We start from the raw sequence: 21,447 nt of genomic DNA, 5'->3' as shown, positions 1-21,447 counted from the left end.
GGTGAGGTTCGTATCACCTATAAAAAGACATCGACACGCCTCTGAAATTGTTTTCCGCTTGTTGTTAGCTCTCTCACACCTGAATGTATGCACGCGGGGGAACAAGTGGCTAATTTCTGCGAGCGTTGCGAAGTGTTGCAAATACATGCTTGGGATGGCTTCCATGTGTAAGCATCACACAGAAACTAGTCTTAAAATCCAAGTTTTGGATGCAATCTCATGTTATTGCATGAGAAACTGTGTCAAAAGTACATCACGCTGGCTTCTCAGGAAAAAAAAAACATGCTTCATAAAATATGAGATGGGGAAAATAATAGAATTTCAGGTGTATGTAGACTTTTGGATGATGGAAAAAATTCCAGCCGCTCTCTCATAGTAGCTGCTACTCATGTCTGTTGCTGTGACAAGAATTAAGACAGTTGACTCATCTGGGCGTGTTGACTCTCATTTATACCTTGCGCCACGTTCCGCCTCAGGGTATGCGATGACCATGACGAACCTGGATTTCCATCACGCCTCAAATGTTTGCTTCACACGATTTAAAACCAACAAATTATCATTGCTGTTTTTCTCTTTTACATCCCGTAATTCTTATGCCTCTGTATTTTGCAAACCAGATAACTGTAGCAACTTGCTGACCATACCGAAGTGCCGTTTGCAGCATAATCACAGCAAAATACCAAATAACAAAACAAGCCAAACCGGTTTTGTCCCTCACTTTCCCAAAAAGCCCTGGGGTCAAATACCACAAACATGGGCCCTCGCTGCCACGTCCCAAAATCCTAGCGGGACATTTGAAAGACAAGGAGCCACTCATCCAAACATTGGACCAACGCCTCTAACGCAATCAACACATCCGTTTAAGTCAACGACTGCAAAATGAGCTTTCTTGATAGCAGCTTGAAATCCCTTCTGATGCAAATCATCACAATTAGGTCATCACTTTAAAATACAAAATGCTAGGGCCCACCCGCAATCTTGATGAGTACAAACACATGGGAGAATATTTAGGATGTGGTAGACTTTGTGCAAAATTGTGAAAGTAAGTATGAATGGTTGTTGTGCAGTATGATTGGCCTGCGACCAGTCCAGGGTTACTCCCTAATTGAGGAGAAATGCTCCAGACAAATAAATGCATGGTTGAAAATAAATATTTGATTTCTTTTATTCTGCGTATTATCTTTGAAGGTTTGTACAGACTTTCACCAGTCATTTGGGGCATTATGGTGTCATTTTACCATTAAGTCCTCCTTATGGCTAAATATACTATTCAAACCAGTGTTCATTGATGGAATACAGATTTATTTCCATTATAACGAGCGTTTGCAGTACCACCCCATACCAATGTTTCTGCCCGACTAATACGAAGTGGTCGACTATACGGGTACTCACGTCTAGTAACGTGGTGACGTCACATGAGAACGGAGCAATTTGATTTGCTTGCCCCGGGCGAAACGGTAGGGGTTGACCGGAAATCAAGCATCTCGGTCGTATAAAAGCTGACGTCAAGGACTCTCCGCTCTCTTTCTGTTACCTGGTAAGGGGCAGCAGCTTTGGCCGCGACAACCCAGAAACACCGGTAAGTGGCGCTGATTTGTGCCCTCGGGCGACATATTTGAAGCTGGCTTTATTAGCAGTCGCCAGACGAAACCGTTAGGCCCGCCATAACGGTTTTTTTTTTATTGCTTGAGCGGCGCTTTATGTAATAAAGCGGCCTGGCGGTGTCTAAACACCCCATTACAGTAGTTGTCTCCTATTAATTTTGTCATTACATTTCTGTTTACATTGATTCTGGATGGGTGTTCAATCAGTTCGCTCGGACTTTGATAATAAAAGGACAAAGGGAGTGCCCTAAAATGGCCGCGCTTTCCTAACGTGGTGCTTGTCGTGCTTTAGAGACAGCGTCAGCTGCAGTTTTGGACCAGATGGCGTTTAGTATACGATTGATTTATTTCGAATGTCAGATTAATATGTGGTATGTGGAACACGTGTCGCGATCGTCCTGGGCCCAGGCGAGGCCTGTTAGCATTGTGCTAATTAAGAGCTAGCAGTATGGCCTACATAGGCTTGCGCGATTAAGAAGTTCCAGTTAAATGTTTTTTTTTTTAATCAATTGTTTTATCTCTAAAGGCATTCAAGGTTCATTAATCGCCACTCGTTTTATTGATTGACTTTTTATTCTTCAGAAACTAAAACAATGGGCAAGGAAAAAACGCACATTAACATCGTGGTCATTGGCCATGTCGACTCCGGCAAGTCCACCTCCACCGGCCACTTGATCTACAAGTGCGGTGGTATCGACAAGAGAACCATCGAGAAGTTCGAGAAAGAGGCAGCTGAGGTAAGTTTTTTTTTTTTTTTTTTTTTTTTTTTTTTAAATAACACCGCAGTTATGGCACTCTTTCAAAATGGCGGCGCAAGCGTGCTCCTGCTGAGCTGTCGGCAAAAGGGCGTGCCCGATTATGCGCATGCGCAGCAGTAGTTTAAATCATTGCGAATGACTGTGCAAAATGTCGTGCAGAAATTACGTTATGGCTAATTTTCTCAATGTTAAGTGACCTATGACGAGACTACTTGTATATATTTTTTTTAATTCTTTCAAAATGTGAATTCCCAGATGGGCAAGGGCTCTTTCAAGTACGCCTGGGTGCTGGACAAGCTGAAGGCAGAGCGTGAGCGTGGTATTACCATTGACATTGCTCTGTGGAAGTTTGAGACCAGCAAGTACTACGTGACCATCATTGATGCCCCTGGACACAGGGACTTCATCAAGAACATGATCACTGGCACATCTCAGGTAATTTAAATTACCATACAAGTCAGTTTGAGGCATTTGTTTATATTAGTCCAGTAATTGAGCTGAAATTTCCAGGCTGATTGCGCCGTGCTGATCGTTGCTGCTGGCGTGGGTGAGTTTGAGGCTGGTATCTCTAAGAACGGCCAGACCCGTGAGCACGCCCTGCTGGCCTTCACCCTGGGTGTGAAGCAGCTCATTGTTGGAGTCAACAAGATGGACTCCACCGAGCCCCCTTACAGCCAGAAGCGTTTTGAGGAAATCCAAAAGGAAGTCAGCGGATACATCAAGAAGATTGGATACAACCCCGTCACCGTCCCCTTCGTCCCCATCTCTGGATGGCACGGAGACAACATGTTGGAGACCAGCGAGAAGGTGGGTGAATCAACTCGTATGTTTAAATTTTGGGGGGAATGAGAATGTGGGAGTTTAACACTGGCTTCTTTCTGTAGATGGGCTGGTTCAAGGGCTGGAAGGTTGAGCGCAAGGAGGGCAATGCAAGTGGCACCACCCTGCTGGAGGCTCTGGATGCCATCCTCCCCCCATCACGCCCCACCGACAAGGCCCTCCGTCTGCCCCTGCAGGATGTCTACAAAATTGGAGGTAAGCATCATGATTTTGAATTTTTATAGCTTTTGCCACTCTTGAATAGTGGCTAATTTGATGGCTTCTCAGGTATCGGAACAGTGCCCGTGGGCCGTGTGGAGACTGGTATTCTGAAGCCCGGCATGGTTGTCACCTTTGCTCCCACCAACTTGACAACTGAGGTCAAATCTGTGGAGATGCACCATGAGTCTTTGCCCGAGGCTGTCCCTGGCGACAACGTCGGCTTCAACGTCAAGAACGTGTCTGTCAAGGAGATCCGTCGTGGTTTCGTTGCCGGAGACAGCAAGAACGACCCACCCAAGGGTGCTGATAACTTCAATGCTCAGGTGTGCATCTCCTAGCTGGGATTTGACTCTGTGATGACTAGTTGACACATTCTAACTTTTTTCCTTCCCCCAAGGTCATCATCCTGAACCACCCTGGCCAGATCAGTGAGGGCTATGCCCCCGTGCTGGACTGCCACACAGCTCACATTGCCTGCAAGTTCAAGGAGCTCATCGAGAAGATCGACAGGCGTTCCGGAAAGAAGCTTGAGGACAACCCCAAGTTTGTCAAGTCTGGAGATGCTGCTATTGTCAAGATGATCCCCCAGAAGCCCATGGTGGTGGAGCCCTTCTCTTCTTACCCTCCCCTTGGTGAGAGCTCTTAAACAAACCTGCACCACAGCATGGAGACACCTTGTAGCACGTGACTTTTCTAACACTCTTCCCCTGCATTTCTCCCAGGTCGCTTTGCCGTGCGTGACATGAGGCAGACAGTGGCTGTCGGTGTCATCAAGGCCGTGGAGACCAAGGAAGTGAGTGGAAAGACAACCAAGGCTGCAGAGAAGGCCCAGAAGAAGAAATGAATGGTCGTGCAGAACATCCAGCAGGGGGGCGTTTGCCGGCAGCAGCGGGCCTCCCCGCTCTCTTCACCCCACCCCGGATCATCTCTGAGGCACAGCTCTCTGCTCAAGGACTGGCTTATGCTGATTAAAACTCATCGCAAAAGTTTTCGCAGGAAAAAAAGGAACTTTGCGGCTTTGTTGGTCACCTGAATCACATGAAGGTGCCTCTTTAAGTTCAACTTTTGAAAAGGTTTAGACATTGGATGTTCAAATGCCACCAATTGATTGGAAACTAAAGCTGCTGGTAACTAATAAAATGTCTTTGAAAAAATGGAAACAGCCTTTCAACTTGTTTTTCTGCTCTGGTGCTTTGCTCTGTGTGAAGTCACTTTTAGGTATGTCTGTCTGGCCAGTATTCAAATGACAGGTAAGAAGAGACGCTCCACCCTCTTCACAGGTTCTGTATAAAAGCTTTAGGCATTTCCGGCCTCAGTCTTCACCATTTCCAACGTTGGTGTACTTGCTGTTGCTGATCTCAGGTTGGTAAGATTATTTACCGAAAATGGATGGATTGATGAATTGTTCGCCTAGGTAATTCTAGTGATTTAAAAAAAACTTTGGAGAATGTTACGAATTATAACTTGTCACTTGAGTCAGTAAAAGGTTTAAATTAAATGCTAGATTGACTATTACAATTTCAAACTTTTCAAGTCGGACTAGTCACACTTGTCGAATAAATATTGTAGGTTATGTCAAATCGACATGCGCGCCGCCGTCGTGCACCCGCAGTAACATGGCTGCGGTGGCGTAACATGGAGGCCGACCACGTGATCGGCACAAGCGTGGCACAAACTGGAAAAACTACTGAGATAGTCATTGGTTGAACTGACTTCATTTTGAAAAAGTTTGAAAGGTCGAATTAATCTTTCTCTGCTAGTCGCTCAAAATGGGCAAGGAGAAAATCCACATCAACATCGTGGTCATCGGCCACGTCGATTCCGGCAAGTCCACCACCACCGGACACTTGATCTACAAATGCGGCGGCATTGACAAGCGAGCTATCGAAAAGTTCGAGAAGGAGGCTGCTGAGGTAGGTTGTCTTGGTGCTGCTTCTCTTTCTGAGCTTTTACTGCCACCTAGTGTTGTAAATTACACGCTACATTAGGGTTTTGAGTCAATGGTGGCAAGGCATTGCATGAATGTTAAGCATAACTAGAACTGGGTAGCATTTCACTTTATCAACTCATCACCAAATTTGTTTTTCTTCAAGAATTTACCTTAATTGCACAGGTTAGAAAGTTGAAATGATTTATGTAAAAAATGTAATTAAAGTTCCAATATGGTTCCCCCCCCCACAGATGGGCAAGGGTTCCTTCAAGTACGCCTGGGTGCTGGACAAGCTGAAAGCAGAGCGTGAGCGTGGTATTACCATTGACATTGCTCTGTGGAAGTTTGAGACCAGCAAGTACTACGTGACCATCATTGATGCCCCTGGACACAGGGACTTCATCAAGAACATGATCACTGGCACGTCTCAGGTAATTTAAATTATAAGTCAGTTTCAGGCTTTTGTTTTTATTAGTCCAGTAATTAAGCTGAAATTTCCAGGCTGATTGCGCCGTGCTGATCGTTGCTGCTGGTGTGGGTGAGTTTGAGGCTGGTATCTCTAAGAACGGCCAGACCCGCGAACACGCCTTGCTGGCCTACACCCTCGGCGTGCAGCAGCTCATCGTTGGAGTCAACAAAATGGACTCCACCGAGCCCCGTTACTCCGAGCAACGCTACCTTGAAATCACGAAGGAAGTCGGCACCTATATCAAGAAGATTGGATACAATCCCAAAGCCGTCGCCTTCGTCCCCATCTCCGGGTGGCACGGAGACAACATGCTGGAACCCAGTGAGAATGTGAGTATTGGCCCAACCCGTAATTAACTTTTTCTGAGTTGCTGCGCAAGTTTCCAAAGAGAATTAGAAGAAAGAATTATGGGATTTGAATTGATCTATAGAAAAATATTTTAGAAACATGTCACTCAACAATGTATTTTTTATAGAACATGTAATGATCAATTTGAACCTAAAGATTTGCGCAATACATTTATTTGTTTTAATTAAATGCAAACTGGGATCGGCAGCTTCTGCATTGCACACTTTGGCCACAAGAGGACAGTATAATACACACAGTTTAGAGAGGTTACTTATTAGGGAGCTTTTGCAAGTATAGTCGTTTGTGTTAATTCTTCTTTTTTTTTTTTTTAACAGAGGTTTACATGATTCTTAAAATTATATTAACAAAACGGTCGCATTTACACTAGAATCCAGGAAAAAAATAAGAGATACTTCAAAATTTCTGCGGTTGTCCATGTGGGTTTGACAGTTGTTTGTCTCCGTAGATGAAGTGGTTCAAGGGCTGGTCGATTGAGCGCAAGGATGGCAATGCCAGTGGTAAGACCTTGTTCGAGGCTCTGGATGCCATCCTCCCCCCGAAACGCCCCACCGAGAAGCCCCTCCGTCTGCCCCTGCAGGATGTCTACAAAATTGGAGGTAAGGAACATGTTGATTTTGATTTTTTTTGTAGCTTCTGACACTTGATAGCAGCTAATTTAATGGCTTCTCAGGTATCGGAACAGTGCCAGTGGGCCGTGTAGAGACTGGTATTCTGAAGCCCGGCATGGTCGTCACCTTTGCTCCTGTCAACCTGACCACCGAGGTCAAGTCTGTGGAGATGCACCATGAGTCTCTGGTTGAGGCCTTGCCCGGTGACAATGTGGGTTTCAACATCAAGAACGTGTCTGTCAAGGATGTGCGCCGTGGCTTTGTTGTGGGTGACAGCAAGAGCGACCCACCCAAGGGTGCCGCGTCATTCAAAGCTCAGGTGAGCCAAAACAAAAGTCTTGTGTAATAATTTGATGAATACCGCATGCATCGTAAGCTCATTTGAACTATTTTCCCCGTGCCAGGTCATCATCCTGAACCACCCTGGCCAGATCAGTAATGGCTACGCCCCCGTGCTGGACTGCCACACGGCTCACATCGCCTGCAAGTTTAGCGAGCTGCTCGAGAAGATCGACCGTCGTTCCGGCAAGACGATTGAAGAAAACCCCAAGTTTGTTAAGTCTGGAGACGCCGCCATTGTCAAGTTGGTACCCTCGAAACCCATGACGGTGGAGGCCTTCTCTGAGTACCCACCCCTTGGTGAGCGAAACCCGCTTGAAAACATTCAAACCTTTTTTTTTTTTGTCTCAGCTAAAATATCCCAACAACACATATCTTGTCGTTGTAGGCCGTTTTGCCGTGCGGGACATGAGACAGACTGTGGCTGTCGGCGTCATCAAGGAGGTGGAGAAGGACCAAAACGCCGCCGGGAAGGTCACCAAGTCCGCACAGAAGGCACAGAAGAAATGAACCGCCATCATGTCGGTTGCGCAACACAAAGTCGCCAATCTCTCCTCCGCTCGGCCATTTTCTCCCCTCATCAGTTTGCTCCTTAAGGACTGGCTTCTGCTTGTTAAAACTCACTGGAAAAGGGTCCGTAGGAAAGGAGGACATGCCTTCCTTTTTGCAATAAATGCATTAAAGTTAGGGAAATAAACATCTGATGTACAACCAAATTGCTCTTCTTTGTCTCTTCTAATCTAAGGGAACATGAACTGGATAGTTATTTTCTGTCCATTAACGAGTGAATGAATGTATCTCATTTCCATACTACTACTTGCTTGGCTCTCCCCAAAGCAAACATTAAGTAATAAACACTCACTCAAATAGATTTTAATGAGTCCCATGAGTTATGAAGCATTCTTAATTCCCTTGAAAGATGCTTAACCAGTCTGATGTATTAAGCTTTTATGACAATATTTATCATGGCTACAGAATATTGAGTGCGCATAAACTCAAAACAAAAACAAAGAAAGGTAAATATTTGGTGTATTGTGCTCGTCTGGTTCTGTACTACTGTAGAGACGTCCTTCAGCAAATACCTAGAGCATATAATACAATTGGTATTGTTATATAATAATTAATCACAATAAACCCAAAATGTTCCGTTTGAAACTGTAGATATGCAATACAATTCATTCCAATTATTCATTTGACAACCCCCAAAAATACAAGCAATAATAAAATAATGAGGTTTTGTTTTGTCTATAAGATAGTATGAGTATTAGTTCCCAAACGGATTTAAATATTCCAAGCGGAACGTGCCTCTGATTTCACCACCTGTTGTCGGACTGTCTTCCGCGTTGCACACGCCTATAAATATTCTTAATCGGAAATGACGCGTTCTCTTCTAGCGATCCAACATGGCGGTGAGTGGAACATCAATGCTTACGAATTCGCCGCTACGAAGACGCCGTCGAAATCCGCATCCATCGGAGCTCCCGACGCACATAATCTGCCGTTTTGTCCACGGATAAATAGACACACAAATTTCCAGAATATCTCAAGTCATATTGTGCCGATTGTTATGATTGGTTGCCCGGAAATATTGAAGCCGGAAAATGAAGCTTTAACGTCGTTAGTCGTAAACAACAACTTTACGTTTGTTCGGCGATTCTTAGCAGCGGTTCTTTGAGTTAGTTTATCTTAAATGTGACATAAGGACGTCATTTTATTTTAGCTTATTGCATGCTAGTGCTATATGGTGAAGCCACCAGCGGGGATATGCACGGGCATGTTCTTCAATGGTTCAGACTCATGCTTCACTACTAAAGAAAACACACGACTCTTCAATTAAAAAAAAAAAAAAAAAACCAAGTGAATATTTGGAATTATTGATCCCAATTTACACTTGATGCTAAATATTGACTGTCATACGTAGCTGTCATAGTGGATGACATCATTTGGGACTTTTCAGCAGATGTGTGTAGCAGCAAGCTGTCGCTGTCTTTTTGCTGAAATTCATCCACTCTCGTTTAACAGGAACAGAGTGAGAAGAAGGAGAACCCCATGAAGGAGCTGCGTATCCGCAAGCTCTGCCTGAATATCTGCGTCGGCGAGAGCGGTGACAGATTGACCCGAGCGGCCAAAGTGCTCGAGCAGCTTACGGGACAGACGCCCGTCTTTTCTAAGGGTGAGTGGTCCGGCTGGAATGCAAAACAGGAAAAAGATGGCGGCACCTGGGGTATTGACTCTATTGTCTTTTCTTGTCGGTTGCAGCTCGCTACACCGTGAGATCGTTCGGCATCCGCAGAAACGAGAAGATTGCCGTCCACTGCACAGTCCGTGGCGCCAAAGCCGAGGAGATCCTGGAGAAAGGACTTAGGGTGTGTTGGTGTGCCTGAAATTGCATTTGATGATCTGATCTATCAAATTGGAATTTGAAAATCAGTTTCGATTGAGGAGACTTGAATCAAACCTTTTAAAAAAAATAAAAATTTTACTCATGTAATGATTAATTGATGTAATCGTTGCAGGTGCGCGAGTACGAGCTGAGAAAGAACAACTTCTCCGATACTGGAAATTTTGGCTTTGGCATTCAGGAGCACATCGACCTGGGCATCAAGTACGACCCCAGCATCGGCATCTACGGACTTGACTTCTACGTGGTACGTGGCCCGGGACACGCGCTCACCCTTTTAATCTCCGATTGAATACATTTTTGCGACACGTGTGGCCTTCAGGTTCTGGGCCGACCCGGCTTCAGCATCGCAGACAAGAAACGGAAACGCGGCCGCATCGGCTTCAAGCACCGCATCCGCAAAGAGGAGTCCATGCGCTGGTTTCAGCAGAAGGTAAGCACGGCGTGTGTTGCGTACCCGGCATCAAAATAACTTTGTTTAATAACTCTCTGCCTCGTTTTGTTTTCTCGTTTCAGTACGATGGCGTCATCCTCCCCGGCAAGTAAAGAACCACCTTTGACATCTTTGTAAGAAAGTAATAAATGTGGAAAAGAATAGACTGCTCCTGTCCTTGTCGTAATTGGTATTGATTGTTTAGAATAGAAAATTTGTGCTGCCTTTGAATTAGCTTCAATGTTATTGAAAAAGCTTTTAACAAGTTTGCTAGCTGATGTCATAAATTAAGTATCATGCAGATGAAAAGTCTTGAAGCTAAAACGAAAAAAGAGCATAATTCCGAGTGAGGATAATATAGAAGACGACTTTTCATTCAGTTTGCGTTTTATTCAGTGAAACCCAAAAATTTGACATCGACACAAGGGTGAGTTTAGGCTGACTCGGCCCCTCCCTGTTCTTAACAAATTGGCGTCTCCCCGGTTCACTGTACTCAACATGTTTCACTTATTTTAAGGCACGGCTTGTTTCTTCCTCTCATAGCGTCTTAAACAGTACGTAAACTTTTCTCTTTCGGATTTCTTCTGTGATGTTGCCAACATAAAAATCACATCTATATTTTTTCTTCCATATTTTCCTTCTCCCTGAAACGCTACAACAGAAGCGAATTATCGCCGCTGGCCGATTGGCTCCCAGTTTGATGGAAACATTCCAAGCGCTTCCACTCATCTCGTTTCCTCTGTCGTCATCCCTGCTCCCGCTTTCCTGTTCTCGGGAGATTCCCTCGCCAAAATATTGCTCATTTTCATCCCTCTCAGAACATGGCGCACACCGCAAGTGTTAATCTTTTTTTGAAATATAGTTACTGGAATTAAATCAGTGTACGTTCACTGCTGTACTTGAATTTAATCAAAAGGTTAACGCTAATTGAAAAATTTTAATGTGACCAGGCTTAAGTCACAACAATGCATTTCATTCCAAATTGTATTGTCTAATTACTTGTAGGTTTGGATCAATACTTATTTAATCAGTTTTATCAGGAAATGTCCCAATGGCGCCATTTGATTGCAATCCATATGATTTTCTGCGCTGATTTCCATCAGTGCTGAATATCACGTTGAGCAGAAGTGCCGACCCGGCCGGCTGTCCTCGGCAGATGTTTTTACGCTGTGATGCTTTGTGATGGGGCCATTCCGCTCAGGTTCTTCCCGGCTGGCTGTTGCGGCTGCGACTCCTCGTGGGCAGGTGTGTTGCGGTGCTGCTGACGGCGGGGCAAGTGTCGTGGCGGCAGGGCCAGCGCGCAGCACGACACCCCCACCGTGGGCTCGGGCAGGTCCTCCGCGCGGGCCCAGCTGTCCGTCGCCGGGGAGTAGGTCTGGACCGCAGCCTTGTAGCGCTTCTCCGCCTCGTTCCAGCCTCCGATGAGGTACAGCGTGTCGGCCCCCAGGATGGACAGGCCGGCCGTGCTCACGCCAAGGGGTAGCGGGGCGACGCGACTCCACGCCCCGTCGCCCTCAGGGGAGAACACCTCCACAGCCAGGACGTCCACCCGCTCACCGCCGGGCCCGAGCTGGCTCCCGCCCACCACGTACACCTTGCCGCCCAGCGTGGTGGAGCAATGCCAACCACGGGGCGTCTCCAAGGCGGGTTTTTCGCTCCAGGTGTCTCCCTCCACGCTGTAGCAGGCCACGGAGCGCGAGTAGGCGCAGTTCACGTAGCCGCCCGTCAACAGGATGTCGCCTGACGGCAGGGTGGCGCTGGAGTGGCAGCAGCGCGGCACCTCCATGGGGGCCCGCATCTGCCAGGCATTGGCCGAGGGCAGGTAGCTCTCCACTGTGGCCAGCAGGCCCTCCACGTTACGGCCGCCTGTGGCAAACAAGCGCCCCCCGCTGGCCGACAGCGAGAAATGTGTGCGGCGTTGCCGCATATTGGCCAGGTGCAGCCACGTGTTGAAGCGAGGGTCGTATCTGCAAAACAAAATTGTTTTGCAATTTTGATTATTTAAACCCTTAAGTGATTGTTTCAATTTTTTTTCTCGGCCGTCTCTGACCTGCTCAGAGTGCTGACGGCGTGCTTGGCCTGGTTGCGGGCGTCGTTCTGATCCTCGCCGCCCGCCACGTACAAGAAGCCGTCCATGACCGCCACACATTGGTTGAAGCTCTTAGCCGGCAGCTGGGTGAGATGACGCCAGGCCGCGCCGCCCTCACGAGGCTCCCGCCACAGCACCTGCTCATCGGACGGGGTCAAAGGTCAGGGTGCGATTTCCATGTGAGGGAAATGGGTTGATGCGTTGAGACCGACCTCGCGGCTGAGGGCACGTTCGGTGAGGGACGGACGCCCGCCGACAGCGATCAGGGCGTGCTGGCTGCCCCGGACCTGAGTGCGGCGGGACTGCAGGGCGTTCTGCTGGTAGGGCAGCAGGTGGTAGTTCATGGCTTCCACCAACAGGCGGTGGCACTGCGGGTCCTGCATCATGCGGGGCACTGTCTGGATCTGGCTAACCAGCTCACCCGCCGGGATGGTCTCTAGGCGGACGTGAGACAGCAGCGCCGCCGCGTGAGGCTGACGGGATGCCTCGAAGTCCAGCCACTTCATAGCCAGCTAAGAAAATGCAGCGTCAAAACAAAATTGCGTCAGTTTGACTTTCACACATTCAAAAAAAAAATTAACTTATTTAATTTATTATTATTTTAAAAATGCAGCTTTATTGTCATGTGGACAAGGGCACCCCCTAGTGGTGGTGTTTATAGTGCAGCGCGACTATTTTCTTCTGGTGTCACCTACCGGAGCTGCAGCTGCTCGCTGTTCTGTTTTTACGCTCGAATGGAAATAGACTTGAGGCCGCTGAGCCATGTGGGAAATTCCTCCCCTATTAGAGCCCGGGTCAGGTTTAGGATTGTTTAGTATCTATTTAACTATCTCGCTTTACTTTTTTTTTTTTCTCAACGATGTAATCCCATTTTTGTCCGTTTGAAAAAGAGTCAGGTAAAGCCTACTAGAAAATCTGAAGTTCAACGCTTCAATGCGGATGCCATGTACCTGGAAGGTGACCATCTCGGAGGGCAGCACCAACGAATCGTCCTGAAGGAACGCGCAGATCTGCTCCAGCGTGAGCTGCGTGAACAGCGGCGTGTCGGCAAACTGCACAAAGTTGTCCAGCACGAAGCGGCGGGCGGCGTCGCACACGGCCGGCAGCCCGTAGGCAGCGGCGATGTTCCACACGTACACGCACGTCTGCACGTTGAGCTCGGCCAGCAAGAACTCGGTGCACATCTTGAGGAGCTGCGGAATCTGCAGCGTGGACGCTGCCGACACCGTGCAACCGATGGTGTACAACGACATGTGCACCCGGCCAAGGTAGGCGAACGTGATCACATTGGCAAGACCTGATGGGCACACCAGGAAAAGTCTACACACCCCTGCTGGACCTGGATGTTTTTAGCTGGTTGGTTTGGATGCCGTTTTGGTCCTACCAAGAGGCGAAAGGGAGGGCAGCTCCAGACGTTTCATGTCAGGATCTTTGGCCAGGATCTCCCTGAAGTACTGACTGATGGATGAGATCACCAGCTTGTGGACGTCAAAAGATTTGGTCTTGCAGCTCAACTCCAGATCAGTCAGGAACCTAATGAGGAACATCACCCGTTTATTTGCGTCAGATGACCTTCCAAGATAGCAATTGTCGAACTCACTTCTCCTGGCGCATCTTGCTGAGCTCCTCCAGCATGGCGTTGCCGTGCAGCGGGCGCGTGAGCTCGCTACCCAGCCCCAGCCCGCGCTCGCCGGCCTTGAGGACGGGCGGCGGCAGCGGCAGGTTGAGACTGTTTAGCTGGGCGATGTCCAACGCCGCCATTTGCTCAATCTTTTTAACGGCGCTCTCCACTACCACTACCACGCCGTCGTCGCGCCGCTCCACCTTCAGGGTCGGCGAGGTCGTCTCCACCACGACCTGGTCTGGAGGTGATTTTTTCACACGCAGGGTCTTTTTCTTGGGGGCCATCTCACTTCCTGTTGCTCGCTAATCTTAAGAATTTTCTGTCAGATCCCAAACAATTCCTTCCTTCAGTCTTTCCTTCGCTCTTTGTCCTTTTCCGACGTTTGGACACAACACACTGCACCTACAAACATGGGAAAATTTTGTTGCATGAGCAAGACTAACATGGGCAACTTTTCCCCTGTGATAGTGAAGTCAAGCATAAATTTTGCTGCTTCGGATTACCGTGTGAAACTTTGCAGGGTTTCTGTGTTAAATAATTGTCACGGTGGTTCCAAAGGGAAATGACGGCAACTCCATTTGGCTCGGACAATTCGGGCCGTCTGACATTATTTCCAAAAAGACATAGCCAACAGCTGCAGTCCGGCACACCCGGGTCACCCCCATCTTGTCCTCCATGTGTGGGTCCTCTGATCTGAGCTATTTCAAATGACACCTCCACTCGAGGGGCAGTGACCTCATGCTGCGGTTGCCTACATTTGAGCGCATTGGATCATGTTCCCATTTGTGCTGATATCATCGGAAAGTGTTGGCGCGTTTGCTAGTTTGTTTACGTCAGCCATTACATTTGGATGGAAACAAAAATTTAGCCCGCCTATGGCATTTAGCATGCAACTTGGAATAAAACCACTGTCTTTTTTTTTCTCAAGAAGTCCTTTGGACCTACAATGAACCACATCACCAGGCTGTTATGCTGCCTGATTAAAATCTAATAAATGAAAACAAGAGTCGTTTTACCTTCCTCTCCGCTCCACTTGAACCCTTTTCCTCTTCCTGTTGCTTTGTTGATGTTTTCACTTATTGCTCACCACTTTGTCCACCTGTCACTCAACCAGGGTGCCGTGTTGTGTCTGTATGTGTTGGTCCATGTCATAGGGTCCAAGCTGCAGTTGTGACGTAGGCTTCAACCCCCTCAATACATGCAATGCCGATAGCACTGCCTCCTCGAGAGCACATCAAACCACCTCCATGTCCAAATAGAGGCACCACAGACTCCGCTGTGCCAGAAATAACCCATAAGAGGCCCCCTTGGTGTAGACCCAACACCCAGAGCCTTCAGGCTTGTGTGATTTGAGTGTTCAAAATGAAGCTTCTCATGTTTTCCAAAGAAAAAAATAAGATAAAACAATGTGTCATGTAAAATTCGCAACTCATTTTCTTTCAGCTCAATTTTGGCCTTTTCAGCTCAATAAACACTAAATATAGACTTACTCATGTATCTGCTGCCCTCAAGCGGTTGAGCGTCTTATCGGTGAACGTAATAAAAATAAAGATATTTAACATTAAAAAGATATATATTAAAAAAAAAGACCACTTTCAGAAAAATAAATCACGTGATTATTCGGTCAGTTATATTAAAGACTAGTGTTTAAAAAATTCGGACGAAATTCTGTATATTTTTTCCTTTTACATCAACATGTTTTCATCACACTACGTTATCAAATCTATTTTAAAAAATCCATTAAAAGAATAAATCATATGTTTTAAGTTTTTAAAGTCAAATAAATGCATACAAATAAAAGAAAATAATACATAAACACTTGCTGACGTAGGCAGGTGGGGGTTCTCAGCTGCTCTGACTACTTCCGGTTTCCATGAACACTCCGTAAACATTTAATATTATTTGTTGATCTGATTTTTTTAAACGACAGATTATATATTACAGTCTTTCATCGCGCCTCAATTCAATTTTTAAAAACAAAATAACAAGCGGAAACAATGCCTCGCCGCTGACGTTGAGGTGAAGCCACTTCCGGGGCCAGCTTTGGCCAGCAGTAAACATGGCGGAGGAGCTGGTGGAAACAGTGGACAGACTTCAGTCCCGGCTCATGGAGAGCCCGGAGCCGCGCAAGGTAACTCATATGCAGATGTGAGCGAGGGGTTCGGTGAAGTGTTTAACAGTGGCCTTTTGCCAACCTGAGGCCATTTGTCAACAGTACCCCGAATGTAGCGGAGGCCTTGGCAGGTCCGGCAGAGGATCTGAAGCGATGCGTTCATAGACATTGGGATTATCGGGCCTTCATGTGACGACACTGTACTATATTAGTAATATCGATATGATCAAGCAGTATTACGTTATTACATTATTTAATCTTCAGTTCTAGAGTAGTCTTAACTTTGCATTTAAAGAACAACCCTATAATAGCATTCCTAATGTTGACTTAATATCTGTACATACGTTTGTTTATTTTTTTTTTTGTAGTGTACGCACCTGACTGCTACATCCAATCATTTGTTTTCTTGTATTGTTTTATTAATTTCTATCCGCATCTTGCGCCAATATTGGGCCGACAATGCCATGATAAGACTAATTTTGTCTTATTTCTATATCCTTCAATGTATTCTAGTTAATATACAATGTTAACACATCTATTGAGATGCTTTTGTTCAGATGCCTGGTATAGTTCCTTAATTTCCGATGTCATTTGAAAGCATCGTTTGATAGTCACATTTGAAAGATGTAAACAAAAAACCAAAGCATATAAAAATGTTTTTAATTGCCTATTTAAATTTTGAAAACATGCACCTGACTTAAGTCAAGGACTGTTGCTTTTCTTTTATTCAGGAACCCCCCCGCAGTTCATTTAAATTGACATTTAGGGTGATTAAGGATATGGTCCATTGTAGGTCATTGTAGTCGCATGCCAACTAGCGAACATACATAAAAAAAAAAAAAAGAAACTCGGAATGCTGACTTCAGTTTTGGTCAGTTATGGTAGCTGTTTATTATGTGCTTCTTATAATATTTAAAGTCAAAAGCAGCTCGAGACTATCAACTGCAATCTAGTAAGTTTTTTTTTCCTTTTCTGTATTTCATGTCTTAGCTTCTCAAGACGCTCAAAAGACTCGGCGAGCTGCCGATGACGGTCGACATCCTGGTGGTGAGCTTGACCTACCTGTGTGTCCTCATGCATTCATCTGGCTTTGAATTTCAAGCAATGCTTTGTGTTGTCCAGGCAACTGGAGTGGGAAAGATTGTGAACTCCTTCCGCAAACATGAAGTAGCCGCCGAGATGGCGAAAAACCTGGTGGCCAAGTGGAAAAAACTCGTCCCGCAATCGGCCGACAGGTACGTTGGTCATTTGTCGATCTGCACAAGCTCTGAATTGAAAGACATGACCTCGCTCGTTTTTTTTCTCTTATTTCTTGACAGTCGAAGCAGCAGCAGTCAGGTGAAAGAGGCAGCACGGTCACATTCTCGAAGTGCCGATGTGGCCGTTAGTAGACGGCGTCGTGACCCCTCCCCCGATGAAGAGGAGGATACCTACGCCGAAGAAGAAGAGGAGCGAGGCTATCGCACCAATTACTCACCTTCACCGCCCCGGCGCCTGCAGTACAGCCCCCCGCAGCCTGGGAGCGACCAGTCCGACAAGTATGACAGCCCCGGGCCGGAACCCGAGCCCAGCCCCTCTCCTCCTCCCCCTCCCCGTATGCCGTCGCTTCCTCGCAAACATGGCAAGCCCAGCAAAGCTGACAAGAACCACCACCACCACGGCGACCACTCGAACCGCGGCAAGGACAGTGAGACGCGGCAGAGGCACATGCCCACGAGCCGCGGTGATGGAAAGAAGCGCAACGCCGACAGGGAACGCAGTCCGCCCGCAAATTCAGCCAAGCATGGCAGGAAGTCAGATGGTGGCAAGCGGGAGGACGCCAGGAAGGGAGCAGAAGCACAGGTGGACTCGCCGGGCAGCAAGGAGGGCAACGATGACTTTGAGACACCCACCAAGTCCTTTGAGTCCTTCCTCACCTACGACGCGCCGACGTCTTCTGCAAAGAAGAAGAAGAAGAAGAGCACACCGGCATCTTCATCCTCGCACGCTCGCGCCTGCACCGCCACGATTATGACAAAGCCGACGTCTTCCAGACGCGACGCTCAACCTCCTGGCTCCTCGTCCTTGCCTTCGTCCTCCAAAAGGAGCAAAGCAAACGGCGTGCAGAGCACAAAGAGGTCTCACTCGGGCGCCTCTTCCACTATGCCAGAAAAACGAAAAAGGGTAAATTGTGATTTTTAATTTTGAAATATGTTTTCCCTTCATTAATGCAGTTGTGATTTAATAAGGCTTCGCGTCCCCCTAACCACATTTTGTCTACAGGTGGTAGAGGCCGTCCTGTCACTTCCCGAAATCCCCCTGCCGGACATCCAGCCCGATTACAGACCTCTGCCTTCCTTCGACATCACGCCGTTGTCCCCTCAGAGGCGGAAAGGTAAAAGACAAGATGAGAAAGTTTGCGTGTGTTTCAATAGGTTGAAATGGGTAAAGGGGGCGGGGCTAACTGGACTATCAGTGATGTCATTGTTGCGCCTCACAATCGCCCGACTCTTCATTCCAGGACCCGTATTCAACGACGAGGAGGACGCCGGCTTCACGGGCAAGCGCTTCAATTCCAAGATGGTGGTCTACTCGGGATCCAAGACCGCCTACCTCCCGCGGATGATGACGCTCTACGAGCAGTGCATCCGCGTGCTGCAGAACAACATTGACTGTGAGTTCAATCAGACCAACTGAAGGTCCAAGTGACTCTTCTGCTCCTGAACGGAACCGCTGAGTGTGTCGGCCGCTCTTTCAGCCATCGATGAGGTGGGAGGCGTCCCCTTTGAGATCCTGGGGCCGGTCTTGGAGCGCTGCACTCCGGAGCAGCTGTACCGCATCGAGCAGAGCAATCAGGTCTCACACATTAGCTTGCTCCTTTATTTTGTCTATAAATTCAAACATCGACATATCTTCCACACATGTGTCAAATTTCTACGAATGACCAAGCCTATATATTCTATTTAAGTCAAACGTGCACAATTGAAATGGCATATATGTGGCAGCCATTTTGGGCCTACGGTATCCACGGTGATCGTAAACAAATGTTTCATGTCGTTTGCCCAGTGGTTCATAGAGGACTCGAACGAACTGTGGATGCGCCACTGTCAGCGCGACTTCAAGCGAGAGACGCCCCAAGAGTACGAGTCCTGGCGGGAGATGTACTTACGGCTGCACGACGAGCGGGAGGCGCGCCTGCGCCGGCTCACACAGAATATTAGCATGGCGCACGCCAACAAGCCCAAAGGTGGATTGGCTTGTCACAATATGACCCACCCCTCTTTAGTGTTGCCATGGTTACCTTGAAAAAGTAACTTTGCAAAGTAGTCAGATTACTCTTTGTCTGGCAGAGCGGCAAGTCAAGATGGCGTACGTCAACTCCGTGGCCAAGCCGCCTCGGGATGTCCGGCGCCGGCAAGAAAGGTTCGGGACCAGCAACGGTTCTTCAGCGGACTCTGTCAACGCCGCCACGCCTATCAAGTCAGCAACACATCCGGAAACATTCAAAGATCATAAGAAAGAAAAAAAAAAATCTGATTTTATTGGCTCTCCTTCCAGAATAAGACCAGCCACCGACTACTCCGGCAGGTCCAGTCCGCCGTCGTCATCCTCGTCACTCCTCAACACTTCACCTGGATCGTCGCAATCCCCGGCATTGAGCGCCGGAGCCTTACGAGAACGACAGGCTCTCCGGGAAAAGCCCCAAGTGAAAAGTAAGTCTTAAAATGTTGCTTGTCGAGTCACTTCAACATCTCATTTTGTAATTTTTTTTTTTAAACCTCCAGAAATCGCCCCCATGATGGCCAAAACTATCAAAGCTTTCAAGAACAGATTCTCCCGCCGATAAATGTTCCGAATCGAAAGCTTTTATCCAAGGCGTTGTCTTGCGGCTAAACATGAACTTTTGCAGGATCAATACGGAAGGAAAAGGGGTAGAACTTGTTTTGTTTTGACTTGGGCTTTTGTGTTGTTGTTGTTAAATCGCTATTTAAATGACAGCTGTTTCAGTGTGCAAACAAAACGCTCATTTTAGGACAACATGGCACAAATTTACACCAGACATAACATGCGGGGTGAAATATCCGCCCACAAATTTGTGGCCACCAATTTGGTATAACCTGTGCACAAACTAGTTATTAATGTTTGCATTCCTGGACGTTTGGGTAAGTTATGGCAACGCACACCCGTGAGGAATTATACAAGGTGCGCTCGATTTGCTCACCCAGACGTCCAAGCTGTTCATAGGATCAACCCACAAATGAGTATTTCATGCAAATGTTATTTTGCGCCCATTTCACGCAAATGTTATTTTGAGTAATATTTCCCTTGCCAGGTCTGAGGCTCTTATACACCAACATTGTTTTAAAAAAAAAAAGTAATAAGGACTTGCTCATTTGTTTTATGTATTTATATCCGCTTTGAATGAAAACGTGATGACTGTCTTTTAAATTGAGTGCATGTCGCAAAGCATTCACTGACTGCTCTGAAGTCACACAATACAGTGTTTTGACTTTTTATGAGGGGGGGGGCTCAAAAGGATCAACTCGCTGCTCTTTTTAAAGTCTTCTTTCCTGCTGTCCACTATTCGTGCGTGTCCCCCGTGTGTAAATATCCACTTGATCTGCTTCACTGTGACAAACCAGAAGATGAGGAAAACAACCCACAATTAGTTTATTTTCAGAGATGTATTTATGACACTATTAATGACGTAGATCAAATGCCCCTTGCTTGTCTTTGGCGCGCAAAAAGGAAGTAGATGGAAAACCTGTAATTTTACTAGATTTTAATAAATGTTCTATGGTCATTTTTTATTAAATTTGAATTTTTTGCCCAAACTGTGTGCTCCTGTTGTCGTGTGAGTTTATTCTACAATTTTCTGAAGGTTAGAAGGTGGAAATGTCAATTCCTAATTATGCACGTTACATAGTTGGTTAATTTATTGACTGCCAATAACATTAAAAACATTCATGAATTTAAAATACTTTTCCATTATTACAGTGAATTATATCATTAAACCACACATTATAGTGTAGAAATAGAACCTTTAACATATTTAGATTTTTTTTTGTCAATCATTTTAGTTTAGAATGAATGTTTTAGAAATAACAGAATAAATTACGTCATAATAAAATATAAATGAGGGAGAAAGTAATAATTTAGTTGTCATAACTCTAGGAATGAATAAATAAAAACAAGGTTTGGCCCACGAATGGTTTAAATCAGTCATGTCCAAAGTCCGGCCCGCGGGCCAAATCCGGCCCCCGATCAGATTTCATACGGCCCCGCAGCTTCGGTCTTATAATGTATTATTTATGGCCCGCCTACATTGTCAAACTGAATATATATATTAAAAAAAAAAAAAAAAAGAAACTTGGACCTGTAATTCCTCCTATTAGCAAAGGGTGAAAGCACCACCCCTCGCTGCTCATTTCTGCCATGGCGACTGCAAAGAAAACGAGGACAGTTGACGCTTTCAAGAGAAATGGGAATGACAATACTTGCTCGCTGAAAATCAAGGCAATTGTGTTTGTCTCATTTCTAAAGAGACGCTTGCCTTGTTTAAGGATTTTCACCCCAAAGACACACTCGTAGACTTAACATGGCATCACAACAGCGATTCTTCACGCGGGGCTGGCTGTGAGTCAAAATGAAATAGAAATGAAATATTGCTTAATATTAAACATTACGAA

The 21,447-nt window shown here is 46.4% G+C and overlaps 5 protein-coding genes across 7 annotated transcripts; 4 read left to right on the top strand and 1 right to left on the bottom strand.

Moving 5' to 3' along the window:
• The first annotated feature begins 1,416 nt into the window (after positions 1 to 1,416).
• Positions 1,417 to 4,563, top strand: LOC148380212 (elongation factor 1-alpha). The gene is made up of 8 exons (XM_088364809.1): positions 1,417 to 1,579; positions 2,187 to 2,341; positions 2,618 to 2,797; positions 2,873 to 3,169; positions 3,247 to 3,397; positions 3,470 to 3,726; positions 3,801 to 4,035; positions 4,126 to 4,563. The coding sequence occupies exons 2-8, from the start codon at positions 2,198 to 2,200 to the stop codon at positions 4,245 to 4,247; spliced, it is 1,386 nt and encodes a 461-aa protein (XP_088220935.1). The 5' UTR covers positions 1,417 to 1,579; positions 2,187 to 2,197; the 3' UTR covers positions 4,248 to 4,563.
• Positions 4,564 to 4,646: 83 nt separating this feature from the next.
• Positions 4,647 to 7,834, top strand: LOC148380211 (elongation factor 1-alpha-like). Its single transcript, XM_088364810.1, has 8 exons — positions 4,647 to 4,765; positions 5,164 to 5,316; positions 5,585 to 5,764; positions 5,835 to 6,131; positions 6,617 to 6,767; positions 6,842 to 7,098; positions 7,184 to 7,418; positions 7,507 to 7,834. The coding sequence occupies exons 2-8, from the start codon at positions 5,173 to 5,175 to the stop codon at positions 7,626 to 7,628; spliced, it is 1,386 nt and encodes a 461-aa protein (XP_088220936.1). The 5' UTR covers positions 4,647 to 4,765; positions 5,164 to 5,172; the 3' UTR covers positions 7,629 to 7,834.
• Positions 7,835 to 8,424: 590 nt separating this feature from the next.
• Positions 8,425 to 10,118, top strand: rpl11 (ribosomal protein L11). Its single transcript, XM_088364813.1, has 6 exons — positions 8,425 to 8,527; positions 9,141 to 9,291; positions 9,378 to 9,484; positions 9,635 to 9,766; positions 9,842 to 9,952; positions 10,036 to 10,118. Exons 1-6 carry the CDS (start codon positions 8,522 to 8,524, stop codon positions 10,063 to 10,065), a joined length of 537 nt encoding a protein of 178 aa, XP_088220939.1. The 5' UTR covers positions 8,425 to 8,521; the 3' UTR covers positions 10,066 to 10,118.
• A 203-nt stretch (positions 10,119 to 10,321) lies between these two features.
• Positions 10,322 to 14,906, bottom strand: klhl43 (kelch-like family member 43). Of its 2 annotated transcripts, none has more exons than XM_088364802.1 (7): positions 14,682 to 14,906; positions 13,642 to 14,067; positions 13,426 to 13,574; positions 12,992 to 13,338; positions 12,254 to 12,553; positions 12,003 to 12,178; positions 10,322 to 11,919 (listed from the first exon to the last, which is right to left on the bottom strand). In XM_088364802.1, the coding sequence occupies exons 2-7, from the start codon at positions 13,947 to 13,949 to the stop codon at positions 11,115 to 11,117; spliced, it is 2,085 nt and encodes a 694-aa protein (XP_088220928.1). In that variant the 5' UTR covers positions 13,950 to 14,067; positions 14,682 to 14,906; the 3' UTR covers positions 10,322 to 11,114. The 2 variants fall into 2 exon arrangements, with proteins under 2 accessions (XP_088220928.1, XP_088220929.1); XM_088364803.1 differs by lacking the exon at positions 14,682 to 14,906 and adding an exon at positions 14,169 to 14,399.
• A 789-nt stretch (positions 14,907 to 15,695) lies between these two features.
• On the top strand, positions 15,696 to 20,592 carry eloa (elongin A). Of its 2 annotated transcripts, XM_088364804.1 has the most exons (11): positions 15,696 to 15,796; positions 16,769 to 16,825; positions 16,901 to 17,013; positions 17,098 to 17,941; positions 18,041 to 18,152; positions 18,279 to 18,431; positions 18,516 to 18,613; positions 18,824 to 19,004; positions 19,108 to 19,237; positions 19,316 to 19,470; positions 19,543 to 20,592. In XM_088364804.1, the coding sequence occupies exons 1-11, from the start codon at positions 15,725 to 15,727 to the stop codon at positions 19,602 to 19,604; spliced, it is 1,977 nt and encodes a 658-aa protein (XP_088220930.1). In that variant the 5' UTR covers positions 15,696 to 15,724; the 3' UTR covers positions 19,605 to 20,592. The 2 variants fall into 2 exon arrangements, with proteins under 2 accessions (XP_088220930.1, XP_088220931.1); XM_088364805.1 differs by having other exon boundaries at positions 18,041 to 18,431.
• Positions 20,593 to 21,447: the final 855 nt, after the last annotated feature.

Source organism: Syngnathus floridae, chromosome 21 (assembly GCF_059516105.1).
Source record: "Syngnathus floridae isolate MCC-2025c chromosome 21, RoL_Sflo_1.0, whole genome shotgun sequence".
Lineage (NCBI taxonomy): Eukaryota > Metazoa > Chordata > Actinopteri > Syngnathiformes > Syngnathidae > Syngnathus > Syngnathus floridae.
The sequence above is the reverse complement of the archived record's forward strand: the minus strand, read 5'-3'. Positions and strand labels throughout refer to the sequence as shown.

What these genes read in the sequence shown, in the direction of transcription:
- rpl11 (XM_088364813.1), top strand. An exon ending in ACGGACTTGACTTCTACGTG is followed by an intron (nt 9,767 to 9,841) that starts GTACGTGGCCCG and finishes TGTGGCCTTCAG; the next exon opens with GTTCTGGGCCGACCCGGCTT. An exon ending in TGCGCTGGTTTCAGCAGAAG is followed by an intron (nt 9,953 to 10,035) that starts GTAAGCACGGCG and finishes TTCTCGTTTCAG; the next exon opens with TACGATGGCGTCATCCTCCC.
- LOC148380211 (XM_088364810.1), top strand. Translation starts at nt 5,173, where the DNA reads ATGGGCAAGGAGAAAATCCACATCAACATCGTGGTCATCGGCCACGTC. An exon ending in TGCTGGAACCCAGTGAGAAT is followed by an intron (nt 6,132 to 6,616) that starts GTGAGTATTGGC and finishes TTGTCTCCGTAG; the next exon opens with ATGAAGTGGTTCAAGGGCTG. An exon ending in GGATGTCTACAAAATTGGAG is followed by an intron (nt 6,768 to 6,841) that starts GTAAGGAACATG and finishes ATGGCTTCTCAG; the next exon opens with GTATCGGAACAGTGCCAGTG.
- klhl43 (XM_088364802.1), bottom strand. Translation starts at nt 13,949, where the DNA reads ATGGCCCCCAAGAAAAAGACCCTGCGTGTGAAAAAATCACCTCCAGAC. An exon ending in GCCCTCCCTTTCGCCTCTTG is followed by an intron (nt 13,339 to 13,425) that starts GTAGGACCAAAA and finishes TGTGCCCATCAG; the next exon opens with GTCTTGCCAATGTGATCACG. An exon ending in CCGAGATGGTCACCTTCCAG is followed by an intron (nt 12,554 to 12,991) that starts GTACATGGCATC and finishes GCATTTTCTTAG; the next exon opens with CTGGCTATGAAGTGGCTGGA.
- LOC148380212 (XM_088364809.1), top strand. Translation starts at nt 2,198, where the DNA reads ATGGGCAAGGAAAAAACGCACATTAACATCGTGGTCATTGGCCATGTC. An exon ending in TCGAGAAAGAGGCAGCTGAG is followed by an intron (nt 2,342 to 2,617) that starts GTAAGTTTTTTT and finishes GTGAATTCCCAG; the next exon opens with ATGGGCAAGGGCTCTTTCAA. An exon ending in TGATCACTGGCACATCTCAG is followed by an intron (nt 2,798 to 2,872) that starts GTAATTTAAATT and finishes TGAAATTTCCAG; the next exon opens with GCTGATTGCGCCGTGCTGAT.
- eloa (XM_088364805.1), top strand. Translation starts at nt 15,725, where the DNA reads ATGGCGGAGGAGCTGGTGGAAACAGTGGACAGACTTCAGTCCCGGCTC. An exon ending in GCATCGAGCAGAGCAATCAG is followed by an intron (nt 18,614 to 18,823) that starts GTCTCACACATT and finishes TCGTTTGCCCAG; the next exon opens with TGGTTCATAGAGGACTCGAA. An exon ending in AACGCCGCCACGCCTATCAA is followed by an intron (nt 19,238 to 19,315) that starts GTCAGCAACACA and finishes CTCTCCTTCCAG; the next exon opens with AATAAGACCAGCCACCGACT.